The 19,880-nt window shown below is 36.7% G+C and overlaps 1 protein-coding gene across 4 annotated transcripts in view; it reads right to left on the reverse strand.

Moving 5' to 3' along the window:
• LOC143735249 (uncharacterized) overlaps nt 1-19,880 on the reverse strand; it is a 38,785-nt gene that overhangs the window by 18,282 nt on the left and 623 nt on the right. For 2 of the 4 annotated variants that reach the window (XM_077225361.1, XM_077225359.1), the window contains exon 1: nt 18,949-19,573. The exons of the other annotated variants lie outside the window; for them this stretch is intronic. In XM_077225361.1, coding sequence (XP_077081476.1) covers nt 18,949-18,979 — 31 coding nt within the window. In that variant the 5' untranslated portion in view covers nt 18,980-19,573. Of the gene's footprint in view, nt 1-18,948; nt 19,574-19,880 lie in introns of those variants that run through there. 4 annotated transcript variants of the gene reach the window in all.

Here is a 19,880-nt window from a genome sequence, read left to right on the forward strand (position 1 = left end):
CGATTTCCCAAATATTAAACTCGGCGCTTAGCGTCTACGTCACGGCTCTCAGCCCGCCCTCTGTTCGTTGATTGGCTGGGTGTTTTCAGGCCGGAGGAAAACTGAGAAACATGTCGATGTCTCAGGGTGCTTCTCATTTCTTATTTGTGCATCCTCGTTTCCTTTCCTCGCTTCCTTTCCTAGCGCCTCAGCTCCTCCCCCTGTAGGTTGTGAGGGAAGGACGCAAGGAAAGAAAATGAGGATGGAGGAATCGAATGAAAGCTTTTTTTATACATTGGAATACTTGATCACTCGAGCGTCACTTCACAGCGTCATCAGCAGCGCTCAAAGGATCTGCCCTTATGTTGTTGAAGTTTCTTTATTTAAGAAATTCATAATAAATAATAATAAAGCAAGATACCCTGTTGAAATATGTGTAATGTGTGGTTTATATAAACTGCAAACAAAGGTAAAGTATACATTAAAACAGATTGTGATCGATGTGAAGGGGGAGGAGAATGTATACGCGCGTCACGTTTAGTCAATAAAACACTTCCGCATAGGATACACCTGTGTATCCTCGCTCATGACTCCTCCGAAAGCCTCCTCACTCCTCGATCCTCGACTCCTCGCGGTGCAATTAGAGAATTGAGATGTCCTTCAAGATGGCTGAGCTCGATCGGTTTCCGGGTCATAGGATGGAGGACAGAGGAACGAGGAGACGAGGAGGGATATTGAGAAGCACCCTATGTTTTAATGTTACTTTAGAGACGGTGCCTAAATGTGCGAATGTCAGGCCAATTTTACATTTAGTCATTAAGCAGACGCTTTTATCCAAAGCGACTTACAGTTAAACTAACAGTATAGGACAACAATATGAAAGTGCTATGACCCTTCCCAGTTTAATCTAATGCAGTACATGTAGGCATACTTCCCCGAATCATCAATAATGTGTTTGGTCTTTTATATCAATGTATTAGTCCAGTAAGCTACGTTAAGCGTTTTGTCCGGACAGAAGGGGAATCCTTGAGTATGATGAGGTATTGAGGGAAACCGATTATAATCCCGTTCATGGTAGAAAAAGGTGATAATATGTAAGGCTACACAGGGAAATGAACAATGATGTTAATGAATGAAACATAAAAACAGCTTTTGTGCCTTTATCATCTTTTCCGCATATATACTGACCCAGATAATCATCACAAAAAACGTAATGCATGCTCAATTGTTGTAAATGAGTTTTTATAAATGAATGGCATTTGTATTTGTATGGCGTGTCAACAACACGCGCTTGCACCCCCTGCTGGTGAGGTCGACTAACAGCAGATGGAGATTATGCTCAGTACTGCTTTTCCTGAAGTTCCTGGATGTCAACGTTAAATTTACTGTTGAATTTGAACCACTGAATTTGTGGAAGAGAATTTGCAAAGAGAAATAAAATGGACCGAAAACCGCCTGTTGAATATTATACAGGGTTTTTCCTGCATAGACAATTATGAGGCGGCCGCATCCGTCAAATTTCGTGCCGCCTCCGCCTCTCGACAAAACTCGGACAGACAGTCACGTGCTCATATACACTTTTTCCACCCTGACAGTTCTGTCGCGATTCCCGCTTGTGTCCATTCTCTAACCGTGTAGTTTGCCGATAGTGCTGCACGGATCGAGTAATAAAAACATTCCATTCAATCGAGGGTGGATGACAGCTAAATCAGTGTAAGAACTCCCATCATGTTACCTAATGTACGTACGGTAACAAAGTTGAGCTGTTGAGTCTCGCGCAATTATTTATAACATTAATTATAGTTAAGAAAGAATATATAGGCTACACACGACCAGAGTGCTGTTTTCGAATGCCATCACGATTGAAACCGAGATATTAATTTCATAACAGTTCAATAAACAAATAGTTAAAATTAAGTTACTTACATTTTTAGACTGTTTTTGTTCTGTTTTAGCAGCGAAAATAGTTCCAAACAACAGAACCATATCGCGTCTCACAGCAACACTCATCCATGATTCATTACTGAATCATTCAGCGTTTTGAACTAATGGCTTGAGTCAAAGATTCAGTAGCCCATTATTAAACCGCCTCATTCTGAATCAATCAGCCGTTTGAACGAATCGTTTACATCAATGACTCAATGACTCGCTCATTAAGACGGCCGCCTGCCGCCTCCTACTGGCGGTTTAGTTTCAAAGTATCATTCTTTTCAACATTCCTTATTTGTATAGACGGTTTTATTGGACGCACGCGCGTTGCCAGGGTTACGTGCTGGCCCGAAGTTAACTTCCGGTCTGTTTGTTTATCGGTAACAAAGTAACGTTACTTCTATACTCTTTGTCGGTAATATGGCGCCGACTACAAACGCAGTTAAAATTAAGGTGATGACTAGACTGAAGTTGGGCTCAGGTTGTTGTGCTGTGGGATGCAACCTGACCTCTGGAAGAAATACCTTATCGAAAATAAAAATGTTTCGGATTCCTAAAGACGAAGGGAGACGGCGAGCATGGATCACCGCTGTGCGAAGAGAGGCTTGGCAGCCAGGCAAGAATTCAAGGATCTGTAGCACTCACTTCGTTACAGGCAGTGGCGGTTCTAGAGGGGGGGCCGTGCCCCTGTGACAACAAGCTCGGCCCCCCTTGTGGCCCCCCTAAATGTGGAGTGTGAAATAATTTTTACAAAACTGTTTTTTTTGCTATCGTTGTTCGTTGTATGCGTATTATTTTTTTTTATTATTCTATCTTTGTGGATTTGCTTGTTCACGTGACAATTCGCATCACATTCGCGGGAATCGCGGCAGGATAACGTCTGTCTCCTGCACGCGAGAGAGGAGAGAAGGAGAAAGCTGGTAAATGTCAGTTCAGTTGCAAGTTCATTCTTTATGTGCGTATCGGGTGTGCGATGTGTATTGTCTATTATGATATTGTAATCAATGTTTTAATTGTATACGAGGCACCGTGAGCTGACATCGCATTTGTCTATCGTCCTTTCACGGCTGTGTGCGGTTCATAGGTAGGCTATGTCCCCAAATTAGTTTATGTCTTATATTTATATCATATTATGTTCTTATATTAGAATATCAGATCAGCAAGAGGGCCGTTTTCCCGTGCACAATTGCAACTGTGATATTGATGTTATACAACAGTTAAATTAACAATAAGTTAACATTGGGAGTTACTTTTTAGACACAATATTGTCAATATTGTTTGTTTTCCCTTTATTTCGCCGACTAGAATTTCAAAATGAAACCGTAGCAGAGTCTCAATGCAACAGACAGCGATGATTTATTGACTGAAATCCGCGTTTTGAAGGAATCACTTGCTCCTTTCCCGAATGAATCAGCTGTTTGAACAAATCTGTTGTATGAATGACTCCCTCAACTCGCTCATTAAGACCGTGACTTGCCGCCGCCTACTGGCGGTTTTAGTTTTATATTTAAAGTACCCTTTAATTAGAAAATTACAATTAGAAATCATTTCATATTTAAATATTGATTTAAAAAAAAAATCTCATAGCTTTATTTATGCAATTATAAATGGAGTGTAAATATATTAATCCCATTTCTGTGTCACCTCTAGACTGCACTGCAAAGATGGATTTTGATTAAATTATTTAATTTGACTGGTAACAGTGGTAATGTATAATTATTGTATAATTAAGTATTATTGTATAAATAAGTATAATTACTGTATAATTTGAATGTTAGTATTTGACATAAAAGGTGATTCATAACTCTAAATAAGTTTAGAAAGAATGTCCATATATAGGTGAAAATGCCCCTGGAAATCAATTTAAGGTGGCAAATTAAATTAATTAAAAATTATTTAAAAAATTAATTTCGGTCCCTGCTGTTAAGTGACCACTGCATAGAATATTAAAAAATATGAATATCTTTGTGAGTCTGCTATCAACAACAGGCCTAAACCAGCCATGTCACCAGCACATAAACACAATCAGTAAAATATCATCTAATTATCAACAAAACATTGAAAATATCGAGATATATTTTTGTCAATATTGCACATGTACGGTATGCCCCTAATGTACGGTATGAATTTTGATTTCTTCAGGTCTTAAAAAGCCTTAAATTTGACTTTAAAAAGTGTGCAGGAACCCTGTAAACGGTTAGTAGTTACCTAGCAAGTCAGTTATTTTCAGTAAATTAATTAATAAGCTTCTTGGTCCCCATTGCTTTTGCTCTATAGTTCTCACCAAAATGAAGAGAAAGAAGGACATCATGTCAATTACAGTTACTCTGACTAATACTGAATATGTAATGCAAATGCATTGTTTAATGATTATAAACATGGTATTTTGCCTGTTAATGCCTGCAGTGCAGTGCAGAAAATGATATGACAACAATAAGGTCTAAATGTAACTGGCCCCAGCTTGGCCCCCCCAGTTGAAATGGTCTAGAACCGCCACTGGTTACAGGTAACAAACTCATGATAAGCAACAGATAATAGCTAGCTGACCAGTAACAAACCTGCAATAGTTATGTATTAACTAAATTGATTACTACACACGTAGCTAACATTGTATACATTAATTTTACACAGCAACGACAATGTTGTAGTTGATACGCTTTAGCTATGATTTAAACTAGCGTTATGATTAGGGCTGCAACTAACGATTATTTTGATAATCGATTAATCGGACGATTATTTTTTCGATTAATCAATTAATCGGATAGAAATTAAATTAGATTTTTTTTTATTATAACTAAATAAAACCGTAAATCAGGGTATTTATGTGTAAAAGTGTACTTTAAAAAGTGCAAAAGCCACACATTGAGTTTTACTAATATCAATATTTGCATTGTTTTTAATGATAATTGCTGATGGCAAGTTGACAAACATGATTATTGTTAAAAAAATGATATCCAACATATTATGTTTTAACACAATTTTTGTTAAAACAAATTTACACAGACATGTTGTTCAGATGTGAATATCTGAACTAAAAACAAACTAAAAACATCTAAAATATATAATTCATTTAATTTTTATTTAAAATTAATTATATATAAGGAATATAAGGATAAAGAATATTATATATATAATATATAAAAGAATAATATAAGGATAAATTGATTAAATAAATATAGAAACACTGAAAACAATTGTGTGAACGTAGAGCCGCAGTAGATCGCGTTTGAAAAACAATTAAAACTTAGTAGACAAATGCTATAAAAAGAGAACGGAATGGAGGTAACGTTACCCAGCAAGCTAACAGGCTTGAGTAAAGGACAGGAGAAATTATGCATTAGTGCACAAGCATTCGCTGAAAACCACTGAGTACAGTGACTAAAAAACAATATTTTACTGCTGCCAGGGATTAAAGTGAAAAAAATTCTTCTGACTGAAATTTTTTTTCAGGCCAAGTCATATTCCTTTAACTTTATTTAAATAGTCGAGACCAATATCGTTTTAAGGGGAGATGTTTTAAACCGCTTTAATATTGCCAGTTTGCATATTTTAAAAGCTATTTTAATCTATGAAAAAAAATTACTTAGCTTGACAAATAATCAACCATCTACATAACTTTTCAGTGCATGTTTTTATTTATCTTATAAGACCAAACAATGCTAAATTATATTAATATATAGTTTGTTTAATGGCAAATTGTTTTGGTCGAGGGCAAAGTGAAGTTTCATAACTTTATATATTTAGGCTATTTAACTTTAACTGTGTAGCCTATTAGAGAGCTGACTAATGTTTGACTGAATTGTTTGCTTTATTTCTCATTGTATAGCTTCTTATAGCCTACATATTAGGCTACTTATACTTTTATGGATATTATTGATAATTAAAACTGACATTTAACAAAAAGCAACAGGGTTGTGTAATGTTATATATTCTAAAATATATAAAATATTCTTTAAATATTTTACTATGCATTCTCTTGTATGTGTACATGCATAATAAAATAAAATGATACAACCCTGTCTCTGTTTGTTAAGTTTGTCAGTTTTAATGATCAATAATGTTTCATATTTTTAAAATGAAAACAAAAAGAAGCAGGGTTGTGTTTTATATTGCGTGTTGTTATAAATATATGGAGTGAAGATAATCAATGTGCGTTGTCTGAACCACATTTGTGTGGCCATATAGGCCTAATATGTTTATGATATGTTCATTTATAAATGAAAAGAGGTGTTTTGTATATATTTCGTTTTATTGTTGATGAAAAGAGGCAGAGTTGTATTTTATACCATATTTCATTTTATTGTTGCCTAAAATATACATAAAGAGATAACCGGAGTAGCCAGAGCGAGATGAGTGACGAAACCAAGATCGGCGCGGATCCGTTTGCAGAATAACCGGACTCGCGTCCTCGGGAGTTCGTTCTCCCGAGTCGAACTTGCCAAGTCCGAACTATCAAGGACGCAAGTCCGAGGTTTGCGTAGCCTATTGGTATTGAGAAACGGCCAATATTGACCCGCGTTCTGTTTTCTATCATGCGCCGTGCACGTTTGCGTTGACGTAATATGCACGCAAACGCACCAGGGTTCGATAGAATTAAGTTGAACGTGAAACCAGACCAACGCTGCGGGGGGCGCAGGGAACAAACTCGCTCGGATTCGGACCGCAGCAAACCAGCTGTAGCCTGACATGCACTTCTCCAAAACTAAGATTAATTGAGTGAACACGGAGCAGTTTTTCCGTGAGCGGGAATTGAAAACCCGGACTGGACCATAAGCGAAGTGATTACAGAATGTTAGAGTGGAGAGAGGAACGTGCTTTCGCTCCGATCCAGGCTTTATCACATCCCCCTCAGCAGGGTGAATACACCTCGTCTTGCCTTAATTTAAGACCTATTCAAACTAAAATTAAGACATTTATCACACTATTTGAGAAATGAAAGCCTATTTACGGCCTTAACATTATGAAAAGTGAATTTAAGACATTAAGGACAGACGGGAACCCTGCAATTGACGGAAATCCGTCATAGACTCGCTGCAATTAACGGAAATCCGTCGTAGCGACGGAGAACTTTAATCCCTGTGCTGCTGTTATTAACTGCCTTTATATTTAGTGCTTCGCTTTGTAAAGACCGTTTTAATTTAACCTATTTCTGCGGTAGCGCTATTTTAATCCATCACTTACGTTGCGAGCGAACTGATTGCGCAACCTGATGCTCGAGACAAAATACAGACATCCCAAGATCCCGGGAGTCTCCCGCATATTGATTGCGGCTCCCTGATGCCCGCGAATTAGTTCAAACTCCCGAAATCTTGAGCGCGCAAGCAAGAGCGCGCATGCGAGACAGAAGAGACTGCTCCAAACCGTGTAGCGCGGCGCGCGCGCTCGGCAGAGCGCCTGAGGGAGAGAGACCATGCGTGTGTGTGCGTACCAGTAAACGCTCCCCGTGACGTAAGCAGACCAACTAATCGATAATGACATTCGTTGACAACGATTTTCATAATCGATTATAATCGATTTTATCGATTAGTTGTTGCAGCCCTAGTTATGATACCTGATATCTATCAAACATAAGAGCCACAATGTTTTTCCATCAATGCTTTACAAATAACCTACATACATTTACAAATAACAGTCGCCTTAGGCTTGTTCCCTGGGGACATAAATACAATAATGCTGAATAAAGCTCTTGTAATGAAGCTTTAAATGAAGTACTAAATATGGACTTTTACTACATTTTCCCTGATATATTTGATCTGTAAAGCAGCTTTAAAACAATGTGCATTGTGAAATAAATTTGACTTTGACCTAATTTCATTATAGGCTACTAATATTTTTTTAATCAATAAGTTGTAATCAATATAGAAATGCACATGAAACCAGAAAAGTTATGGATTATGCAAATCATGTATGTATGATGCTTAGCAAGGTGCCATACTGTCAACACACACTGTTTGTCTTTATTTTAGGTGCGCCTTCAGTGGACCCATGCCATCCAGATTATGTTCCATCAATTTTCGCTCATTAAAACACCATTGATGGTTCACAGAAGTTGGAGCGATACCAGAGGAGACAGAGGAGACCATCTGTGGTTGAGTCTATGGATTCACCTTCCTTAGAGGTCACCCATGCTGACCCTGAAGAAGGATGCACTGCTGTGGGTACAGATCTGTCAATGGCAGATATCGACCAGCTACAAAATGAAAATGTTGAATTAAAAATAAAAATGGCTTCACTGGAGAAGAAACTGGAATCTCAAGAAAAACGACTACAAGATCATATGTTTGGCAGTCCGTCCGATTTTATTTCAAATGATGACAAGCACACTCATTTTTACACTGGTCTACCATCTGCTTCTGTGTTCTTCACCCTCCTCACTTACCTGACAACAACATGGAACGCATCATCAACCATACTTGGCCTTCCTGAGCAGTTTCTTGTGGTCCTGATGAAGCTTCGTCTAGGCTTAACTTCAAGACCTCGCTTTTCGCTTCAGAGTGAGTAGTGGAACTGTCTCAAACATCTTTCATGAATGGCTCGATGTAATGGCTAAAGAGTTACAATGCCTTGTCCGGTGGCCATCCAGGAAAGATATCAGAAGAAATCTCCCCACCCTCTTCAAGACTACAGGTTTCCAACAAGTTAGATGTATAATAGACTGTACTGAAGTGTTCATTGAGAGGCCAACTAGTTTGCAAACACGGGCAGTCACATACTCCCACTACAAATCACATAATACTGTGAAGTTCCTTGTTGGTATTAGTCCAACAGGAGCTATTACATTTTTATCAAAAGTCTGGGGTGGTCGTGCTAGTGACAAGGTTATAACAAAAAATTCAGGGTTAATTGACCTTCTTGAACAAGGAGACCATGTAATGGCTGATGGAGGCTTCAATTTTCCTGAATATTTTGCCACCAAATGTGTTCGTCTTCTTGTACCAGCATCTACAAAGGGAAGAAAACAATTGACAGGATTAGAGGTGACACACTCTAGAAAAATGTCCCGAGTGAGAATCCACGTGGAAAGGGCCATAGGAAAACTGAAGACATTCAGAATTCTGCGGAACACCCTGCCAGTCAGTATGGTCAAACGGAGAAATGATAACAGTCTTTGCACAATAGATAAAATATTGATTGTTTGTGCAGCACTTTCAAATCTGGGGAAACCACTTGTACCAAAATAAAGCAGGACTTAACCACAACTTAAAGGGATATTTCACCTATAAAAACACTCATGTCGTTCCAAACCTGCAAGACCTTTGTTCATCTTTGGAACACAAATTAAGCTATTTTTAATTACTTAGGCTGTCAATGGAGGGACAGAAAGCTCTCGGATTTCATCAAAAATGTGTTCTGAAGATGATCGAAGGTCTTACAGGTTTGGAACGAAATGAGGGAGAGAAATTAATTACAGAATTTTCATTTTTGGGTGAACTAACCCTTTAATTTGATACTTTTACCTATGGGATTACTTTTTTATTATTAAATATATTAAAATACCAAACACATGCATTGATATTTGTAGTGTTGCAGTTGTATCACAATGTTTCACATGGATTGTAATTATAAAATGAAATTATATATGCAGTAATGAACACCAACAACTATTGAGTAACTGATTTATTGACTGATGAGTAAAGTACTGTAGACTACGATTTCCGTTTTTAATGTATTTATGTATTTGATGTAAAAAGTGAAAAAGCTTGGTGCTCAAAAAGGCAGGAACAACCTATGCTTTAAGAAAAATAACTATTTTTCTTGTAAACCTGATTTCAGATCAGAACTATTAAGCTGCTTTTGAGACTATTTTCATGTAGCTGTCACTCAACTGCAGTCTTCCCTCTACAAATGCATCCACAACTTTTGGCAGCATGTGTTTAAAGTAAAAGCTACGTAGCCTTTGCATATATTTGGAGACAAAACCATTGTCATAAGGTACATCAAGTTCCAGGTGCTGTGCTGGGGTCCAAATAACAAGACAGGATGTTTTCAGCCCAAGACAGTGCATCCCTAACATCCCTAACTAATATCGCACGATATTGTTATGCGCATCTCGTCAGTAAAGCCGGTTCCTTGATTAGTAGTAAATAACCTTCACCTGCTTTCAGATGGAGCGGCATTTACTACAAAGAGCCGTAGTTAACTGACAAGCTGAGCCATATCGCATCAATATCGCGGACGTATCGCCAGCGATAATTAATGCAATATGGCTCAGCTTGTCAGTTAACTACGGCTCTTTGTACACAGCAAAAACCTGGGAGTGTATATGAGTCCACACTCAAGAGTGTTGAAGTTAATGAGATAATTAAGTGATTAATTTAGTGATGATAGAGCATTATTGAAGACACCTGGAGAATCACTGAAGGAGGAAATCTCAAATTGTAAGCCACCGTTATAGCGATCATTGTTTACTTTAGTTGGGCTCTTGACCCTTATATTATTAACTTTGGATTTTGTTTTTCTGCTTTATCTGAGTTATAACTGCCAGATGAACAAAGAAAAAAAAGTGATCTGATGGTGTTGGTTATATTATGACAGTCATCATCTGTTACAGCATAACTGTGATTCTGCATAAATATCCAGAATTTTAGCTCTAATATAAAGGATTTCTTAAAAGTTGTTTTCTAAAAAAAAAAAAAAAAAACTTTCTTTTAGGCACACACAGACTTCAAGATGCATCTCAACAATGGTGACGAGCAGAATATTCAATTAGGAAAAGTAAATTACAAAGAAAATTCAGATCATAATTTATTGATATCGCAATGCATGATGGGAGCCATTAATGAGTTGTGATTGGTGGCAGCCACTGCAACATGCTTTATTATTGTCACCGTTGTTGAGATTCATAGGCTGATTATTGATGTCTGTGTTTATAAATAAATTTATTTGAAAGTGTTTTGATCAGAACAATGTTTATTAAATATTTTGGATTATAAGAAACATACCTATACTCATATATGCTCTAAAATCATAAAGTTGTTGCCAGTAAGTTAAACCAAACTATCTCAATAAGATTCATTTTCAGATCACAGCATGATTATGCCAGAACATAACCAACACTATCAGATCACACTTTTCTTTATTCATTTGACTGTTATAATCAAATAACAGCTGACAAACGAATTTAAAGTGAATGTATAAAGGTTAAGAGCCCAACTAAAGCAAACACTTATCGCCATAACGGTTGCTTACAATTTGTGATTTTCGCCTTCAATGATTCTGCTTGTTAACATCAGGTGTCTTCAATAATGCTCAAACATCACTAAATTAATCACTTAATTATCTCATTAACTTTAACACTCTTGAGTGTTAATTTAACACTGGAGTTTGTGCTGTAGAGTAAATGCCGCTCCATCTGAAAGCAGGTGAAGGTGATTTACTACTAATCAAGGAACCGGCTTTACTGACGAGATGCGCATAACAATATCGTGTGATATTTCGCCCAGCCCTAGCCTGTAGTAACCTCTGGGGCCTTTTGGGTTCACAATGTACTGCCCGCCCTCCACTCTTATGTCTTGGTTTGTGGCAGTGAGTGCATCATTAAGGGATGTGCAAGCACTGAGTGTGATAGGGCATTTTACTTCTAGCAGCTTGTCGTCAATGATACCATCAGGGCTTGCTGCCAGCCATGGGTCTCCTGCACACACTACCAACCCTTTGTCCATCACTATGCAGCCCCTCTCCCTAATCTGCTCCTTAGCAAGTCCCTCGCTTTCCTTCCCATACCTTGTGGCCACGCTCCCCTGGAACTTTGGGAAGAGGTGTTCAGTGAGAAACTTAGCCGGGTCAGTTGTCTCACGCTGAGGCACCTTGCTGGCTGTGCTTGCTGTTATGAGTAGCTTGCGCGCATCATGCCAGAGTGGTTCTATGCTCTGTTTTCTAGTGTTTCTCTCTAGTTCCACCACTTGATCTGGGTTCAGTTTAATGAAGGCATCGTAAAATGTTGTGCACTTTGGACAGCTCAGAGCACTACCATGCTCACTGTGGGGCTGAGCTAAGCTGCTGAACACGTAGAGTTCCTTTCCCTGAGCATCCTGCTCTCCCTGACTGCTGGTGAAATCCTGACTACCTGACTCAGAGGCTGTGTCTGTCTCACTGCTGTCACACATGACAGAAAAGAGAGCACAGCCTGGCACAACTTCCTAAAATACAGGTGAAAAAATTTGAATATCGTGCAAAAGTTATAATTTTGATTATTATGAAAACCCCAAATTCAAAATCTCAGAAAATTAGAGTATTACATGAAATCAATAAAAAAAGGATTTTAAATACAGAAATGTCGACCTTCTGATAAGTATAATCACGCATATGTATATAGTTATATATACACAAAATATATTAGTTTCACCTTTTAATTTGAATTACTGAAATACATGAACTTTTGCACGATATTCTAATTTTTCTAGTTTCACCTGTAAATGGTGAAAAGACCTTACCTACACTGCCATATATATGTACTGAATCTTTTGCATTAGACTAGTTGATTTGTTAGAGATATATGAACTATAACTTACTTTCAGGGCTTTAAAAAGCTTTTTTGGTGACCCATCTGGATTTAGTGGGGGAAGGCAGAGGGGAGCTTGTAGCTTGATCTTCTTGCCAGGTTTCAAGAAATCACACTGAGCTACTGGTTGTGGATCAGCCTGAAAGGATATTTGAAATGTACATTATACATAAATATACATGATAATAAAAATAATTATTAAGGAAAATTGGCATATGTAGTGTTGTACAAAATACCACCAAATGTACACTGATATTTGAAAAGACTAGGATATAATTATTAAATATAATAATTGTTAAAATGCTCCCCTTTTTAGTCACCCGTGAACAAACACTTGGTTTTGAAGTGACAGATGGGCCACTCTGGAGTCCATCCTGAACACACTGCTCCGCAGCAACCAAAATCGTACCCACATGGCTACACACCTCTCCATTGCTGCATAGATCCAGATAGACATTTTATCGGCGGGATAAATGCAAGTATTGAAAAAGTGTATCTAAATGCTATTGTAAAATGTAACGTTAGCTAGCCAGCCATACTTACCCTGTCATGCAGGTGCAATGCCCACTCTGGATTTCGCCGGACTTCACCGCAATGATCCAGGCGGAGTAGCTCTTTGAAAGCGTCTGACCCGCCTCGATTTCCCCGTAAACGATACAGGTATTTCCATCCGTGTGTGTTAGAATTTGTTTAACTTTTCCGGAATGAAAATAGTTATAGGCATCCAAGCTACGATATGCCTTGAACGCCTCCCTTGTGTACACACATTCCTTCTCGACTAAGTATTCAAATATATTTACCTGACTGACCTCCGGTAAATCAGACAGGTCTGTAGAAAAAAATGTTTGCCTCAAAATTTTGTTGAACGGGTCTGGTAGTGTAACGTTATCACATTTAAGTTTGTCCAAGTAACGGCTCTTTTCTTCTATTGGTAGTCCCATATAATACTGACTAGACATACTTGCTAGCTAATGTAATTTGCTAGTGTAGAAAGACCGGCTCTGCTACAGATGAACTCTGTTGTTATCGATTCTACCGGAAGTTAAGTTTGGGCCACAAAAGCGCGCATGCGCAGTAACGTTTGTTTATGTTGTTGCCGTTGAAACCGTCTTATAGATTCAAAAAATATTCAAAATAAACTCATTTAATACAGTTATAATTTTTCAATGTAAATTATTTAATTTGATTGGTAACAGCCTAGTGTCTTATTATTTTAATTGAATATATTGATAAAATGTAAGAATTTTAAATGAAATTTAGAGCATACATTAAATAAAATAAGGGGGAAAATGCCCTTTATAAAGGTACAAAAAATTGTTCCGATAAGAGTGTTTTCAAAAATGAAACATTGACAATAAGTTTAAAGGGAGTAAAGCCTCTGTTTAGGCTATAAAGAAAATGTACTTTGCCAAAAGAAGAACTTTTAATTTAAATAAATGTTAATTGTGTGATATGTTACCATATTATCATGCTTAATTGAATAATTGTAATGTGATGATCAGATGCAGATATCTAAATCAACGAATGTGTGGTTGGCGGGTGGATTATTATTTATTTTTAACAACAGATTCGAGTGACTCAAAGTGCACCAGATTAATGAATTTATCTTTAAAATGTACAAAATTTTCTCCCGGGGGGGCATGCCCCCGGACCCCCCTAGTGTTTCAATTTTACCACCTCCGCCTCATTTTGAGCCAGGAAAAACCCTGTTATAGGTTGTATTTTTGGGAAGTGAAATATGAAAGGTAAATATAGATTATTGAAATTTTACTACTGAAAATGTGTTTGAAATGTTTTGTATTGAAATATTCACAGCTTAAATATTCAACCATGCTAAATTTCAGGCCATAAAAATGCAAGCCCTAAAAATGCAATGCATTAATATACAAGCAGGGTTAATGGAATGCATATTTTGTTCAAGTAGTACAATTCAACAGGCTTTTTGTTTCAGTGTTAATTTCGTTAACGAAAACTATGACGAAAAATTTTCGTTGACGACCTTTTTTCCCCTGACTAAGAAAAGACGATGAGAGACGACACCCACGTCATTGAACGATAACTGTGACTATCAACACATGCAATATCGTTGACGAAAAAAGACGAGACGGATCGGTTAAAACAAAAACAAGACTTTACCAAAACAACTTGTTTTTGTCGAATAAAGGAGAAGACAACACATTACAGACTGTGTTTGCGAGCGTTCATGCTTACGGTTGCCATATTTCAATAATTTAATCCCCAGTTAAAAAATTCTGTTTAAATAACACGTTTTCTACACGGTCTTTTCAATGGTATCTGGCAACCGTGCACGCGCGCGCGCTCTCTACATGCTGAAGAAGCGCAAATGATCTGAAAAAACTAGTTCAGCGATCTTCATTTGAGATTTTCTACTTAAATTAAATTGTCATTCAGTCTGCCTTTTTTCTGTCACTAGCCGCTTGCGCTGTTTGTGAGACTAAATCTGAGGTCAAAATTCAGGCTGATATCCAGCAGTGTTTTTAATGTTGATCATATTAGCCCTATACGAGCAAGAATGCAATGTTTCCCGAATATCCACACGATTTCAAATGTGACATTGATTTTATACAACAGTTCAACAAACAAAAGGGTAACATTAAGTGATGTAGGCCTACTACAGTTAAAACTGTATTGTCAGTAGGCTATTATTGCTCTATTTTGCAACAAACGCCACAGCAGAACTGCAGCATACAGCAGTGATTCGTGAACGAATCTGTGGCTTTGAACGAATCGTGAGATTCAATGATCCGTTCATAAGTACAGCAACTTGCTTCGTTACTGAATGAATGAATGGCTCGATGACTCACTCATAAACTATAGACTGACTTACCATAGACATAATAAATACATAGACGCCCTATTGGTCGCTTTGGAACGTTGCTGCGATACGTCAATGAGTCCGCCATTTTGCGGAGGGCAAGACTGAGCTGTAAACAAATACAAGTAAACGGGTGAGCTGCGGTTTTTCAGGATAAAAACAAAAAATGTTTTTACATTTATCAGCCGATTACAGTGGTTTGTATGTGGTGTACAAAAAGTTTCATCTCCAGTTATTTAAAATCTCGATAGACTTATAAAAAAAAATGTATTAGGAAATGTCAAAGCTCAGGCTTGTCTTGTAGGCTATTTGGCTTTTTATTCTTGGATAAGAATTGTGAAGACCCCCATACTGAGATTTAATTTAATGTTCACATTAAATGAAATAAAGTTTTCTTATTGTGGAAAAAACATTTTCTGTGATTGACCCGATTTTAGCAATAACAAAGATAACGGATGGATCCTTTATGGTAATACATATGATATGGTACAACTACAGTGAAATGCAAATAGTAAATATAAGATAAAGTGAGAAGTAATAGTAAATAGTTTAGTCAATAAAATAAACAAACAGTATACAGCAAATTAAAATAGTAATGGATAGTATAGTTATATAATATCATAAGTACAATAAAACAATCATACAAATATTGATAATAGCATATGGTTTATGTGTAATACAGTAAAAATAATAAGTTAGTGGCTATGATAGCATAACTATAATAGATTGATAATCGCAAGTGGTATAATATTATAATATCAATAATAATAAGAACAGCAAATTCAATGTAATATCAATTGCAGAATAATATAGACAATATGAAACATTATAATATTGATCATTAAACTGACATTAGATGTGTCATTTTATTTTATGTAGGCCTACATACAGTGAAGATAATGTATAAATATGCAAATATAATTTATATATTTTAAAATATTCCTACATAGGCTATATAAAATAAAATGACACAACCCTGTCTCTTTTTTGATCAGTAATAACCATCATAACAGTATAAGTAGCCTAAAAGGTATAAAAAGCTATACAAGACAAGAAATAAAGTAAACGATTCAGTCAAACACACAGCAGGATAAAACGTTAAATAGCCTAAATATAAAGTTTTGAAACTTTAGAGCGTCAGAAGCACTAACTTAGCCGAGGTAAGGCTGTTCCAGGCGGGGTACATGAGCGCTGAGCGCCCGGTGATCGCCTGTATCTCACAACTCCGAAAACGTCCGATTAAATTTTTAAATAAACCACAGATCTGAGCTTTAAACAACTACATTGTCGACTGAAAAACTATTAAGAGCACATTTCGTGACACAATAACAGTAGTATTTTTAAATTTCGCGGCCTTTCTCCTCTGAACGTTACTATTACTAATTATATCATGACCAAATACAACCAGAAACAAATGTTCAGTCTTGCTTGTGAAAGGTAATTCCTCGAGACCTGTTTTCAGTTGTTTGGCGATTTGTGCAGCACACGAAAAGTGCATTTTTCTCTATTCCCGGTATGAGAGGTATGGGAAAGTTGCCCTCCGCAATATGGCGGCGCCGTTGACGTGCGCTCCAGTGGCCAATAGGGCGTCTATGTATTTATTATTTCTATGTGACTTACCGCCACCTAGTGGCCATTTTAATTTAATATTTAAAATTATAACTTCGTTTTTACCATCATTGCATATTTATTGAACATTGTTTTATTTAAATCATTATTTATTTAATAAAAGTATTTATAAAGGTAAAAAATAAACAGGAAAAATCGATTAAAGAGGGCAAATATTGTCCCTTAATGGAAAAGGTGTGACAGCATCTAAGTGGAAGAGGGGTTACGGCACTCTAAAAAATTGAAGAACCATTGAACTAAGGAAAATGGACAGGGGCGTGGTAGCGGGGGGAAAAAAGGGTACCCAGGGCCCGAGGCAGGGGGGGGGGGGGGCCTTAGAAGTCGCCGAGCGAGTAGCATCTGCCTGCAAAAACGGAGGCTGCATTTTCAGGACCCCACTTCTAGGACCGCATTTCTAGGACCCTAGATTTTTAGTGACAACGCCACCTACCGAATTAGAGGACCAGCGAAGATGGATGACATTCAGAGTGTGAGTATCAAATGCGAATAGATTTTTATTTTTTTAACTTTAAAAACAATTTTGATGCATTTCATTGGAAAGTTAACGTTGCCAACGTGCTGGTGATTTGCTAAACAGTCTTGAATGCATAGCCATCATATATTAGCCTAGCTGGAAAATGAATTGTTAGCACGTTCATTAAACGGAACTGTTGCACGATAAGCCTGTGTTGACTTATTTATAGCACAATAAACTGTAGCATGTTCATTCTGAAAGCTTGTTTATTACTCACTGTTTTTCCATTTTAATGCATTTAAAATAATCTTAATGTTTTAACTCTGTCACATGCTCACAGTCAGCCTGTTTAACGTTACCCACAATACATGTTATGTGTACATCTCTTCATTTTGACATGGTTTTATAAAGTTGGTTGTTGGATCTTTTAAATATGAAATTTAAAATTAGAGAGTAGAACATGTTCAACTAAATGTTCCTTATTTAATTCACTTCTCTTTCTCTCTCTTAGGAGTCAGTGATGATGTTGTCCATGTGTTGTTCCATCCATTGAAGTTCTGTCTATGTGGTTCAGGTCATGATCAAATTTGTTTTTGTGTGTTCAAGTTCAGTGGTTATATATTATTTTGTAAAATATTTTGTGTGTTCAATTTCAGTTGTTATATATAATTTTGTAAAATATTTTGTGTGTTCAATTTCAGTTGTTATATATAATTTTGTAAAATATTTTGTGTGTTCAATTTCAGTTGTTATATATTATTTTGTAAAATATTTTGTGTGTTCAAGTTCAGCTGTTATATATTATTTTGTAAAATACACAATCTTAAATCTACCCCCAGAGTCATCCTTGTCTTCCCTCTGTACTTGAAAATGTGGTCCATAGTGACTGAAAAGACTATAAGGTGATTCCTTGTTTATTTTACTTGAGTTATTATGGTATGCTACTTAGACCTTAGAACCTGGTTTAATTGCAGTAAAGAAAGTAGTATTTGGGTGTAATAAAACTTGAAAAAAAAAAAAACTCTAATGAAGTTAAAATTGGGTGGAAATACTGCCTTGGTGGCACTTTTTTCGGTCCTCCAAAACTAGGGTCCTGGAAATGCGTTCCTGGGACTGCGGTTCTCCGAGTCGGTAGGTGTAATATTGCGCCGAGCTCAAGTCAAAAGTCCGTCCACACAACCCCCCCCCCCCCCCAAACCCCCCCCCAAAAATTCAAATATTTAGAATTCAAAAACATATAAATGTTAGTTCAGCCAAAAAAAAAATAAAAATAAAAAATAATAATAAATATATATATATAAAGCTCTTTTCTTAGCATTTCCCCCACTCATTAGCAGGGTCCGCTATAACTATACTAACTATACTACTGTTTTATAGTGAATAACTTATTTTCTTTAACTTATAAAAAAAACTTACTTATTAATAACTTTAATATAGAAATAGTTTTTCTTGCTTCCCCACATAATACACACTATAGTATTCTATTTTTTAAGCTCAAATATTTTAAAATACATATGATTTTCACTACTGTCAAGCATATTTTCAGCGAATTTCAAACGAATGTCCTATATCCAACAAACTTTACCACAGTGAGAGATTATAATAAAAAATATGTCTTACCACACATGATAGCAAAAGTAATAAACTTCATTTTTCAGCACTTTGTAATGCTGTCCAGTTAAACATTCCTTCTTACGTCAAACAGTATTCATGTAAAACGAAGCGTAAGTGAAAAAAGAGATAAAACAGCAACACAATTTATACCACACCCCACTCATACCGAAAGCGGAAAACAATCAACCGTTAAGCTGCCTGCTCTTTTATAACAAAACAAAACAATGTCTAAAAGCTGTTGTGAGGGTGACCAGCAAACAAGCTAAGAAAAACAAACAAACATGTTTTCACAACAGGTGGATGCAGGCAATAATACGCATCAGTGGGAACGAATGGGTCAATTGTGGGATCCTGACACTCAGAATGCACTAAAAATACACTACGTGTGCATTAATCATTTTGTCACTGGTAAGTAAAATATACAAATGTCAGTATGTAGGCTATATTCTATTCTATTTTGCTATCCTGTCGCCGATTACGTTCCCCTCGACCCCTTAGCTTGTTTACTTTACATCCTGTCACATAGAAGCTTTTAGAAATTTTTTCGATTTCTGTTACAAGTCAGAAATGAGGCAGCTTCAGGCAAGATTGTATATACCGGTATGTTTGTTTTGCTCCCTCTAAGCGGTATGGACGTGCGTCAGCATATGTTTATCTTTAAACACTGCTCCTCCCCTACCATTTCTCAAAAATCACGTGATTTTTGAGAAATCATCATGAGTAATCGTCATCACGTGATTTTCGAGAAATCATCATGAGAAATCGTCATCACGTGATTTTCGAGAAATCGTCTTCTTCATTGGGTAAGTATCCTTAATGCTGCATTACTGCCATCTTCTGGTTTAATACACTCTCATACAAAGCTTACAAATATACTTGTTGAATATCAACAGAAAAGCAGCCAAAACGGAAGGATTAACAAAGACCAGAGATTACAC

The sequence above is a fragment of the Siphateles boraxobius genome, unplaced genomic scaffold, assembly GCF_051911475.1.
Source record: "Siphateles boraxobius isolate OS27281-9 unplaced genomic scaffold, OSU_SipBor_1 13, whole genome shotgun sequence".
In the NCBI taxonomy this organism is placed as follows: domain Eukaryota; kingdom Metazoa; phylum Chordata; class Actinopteri; order Cypriniformes; family Leuciscidae; genus Siphateles; species Siphateles boraxobius.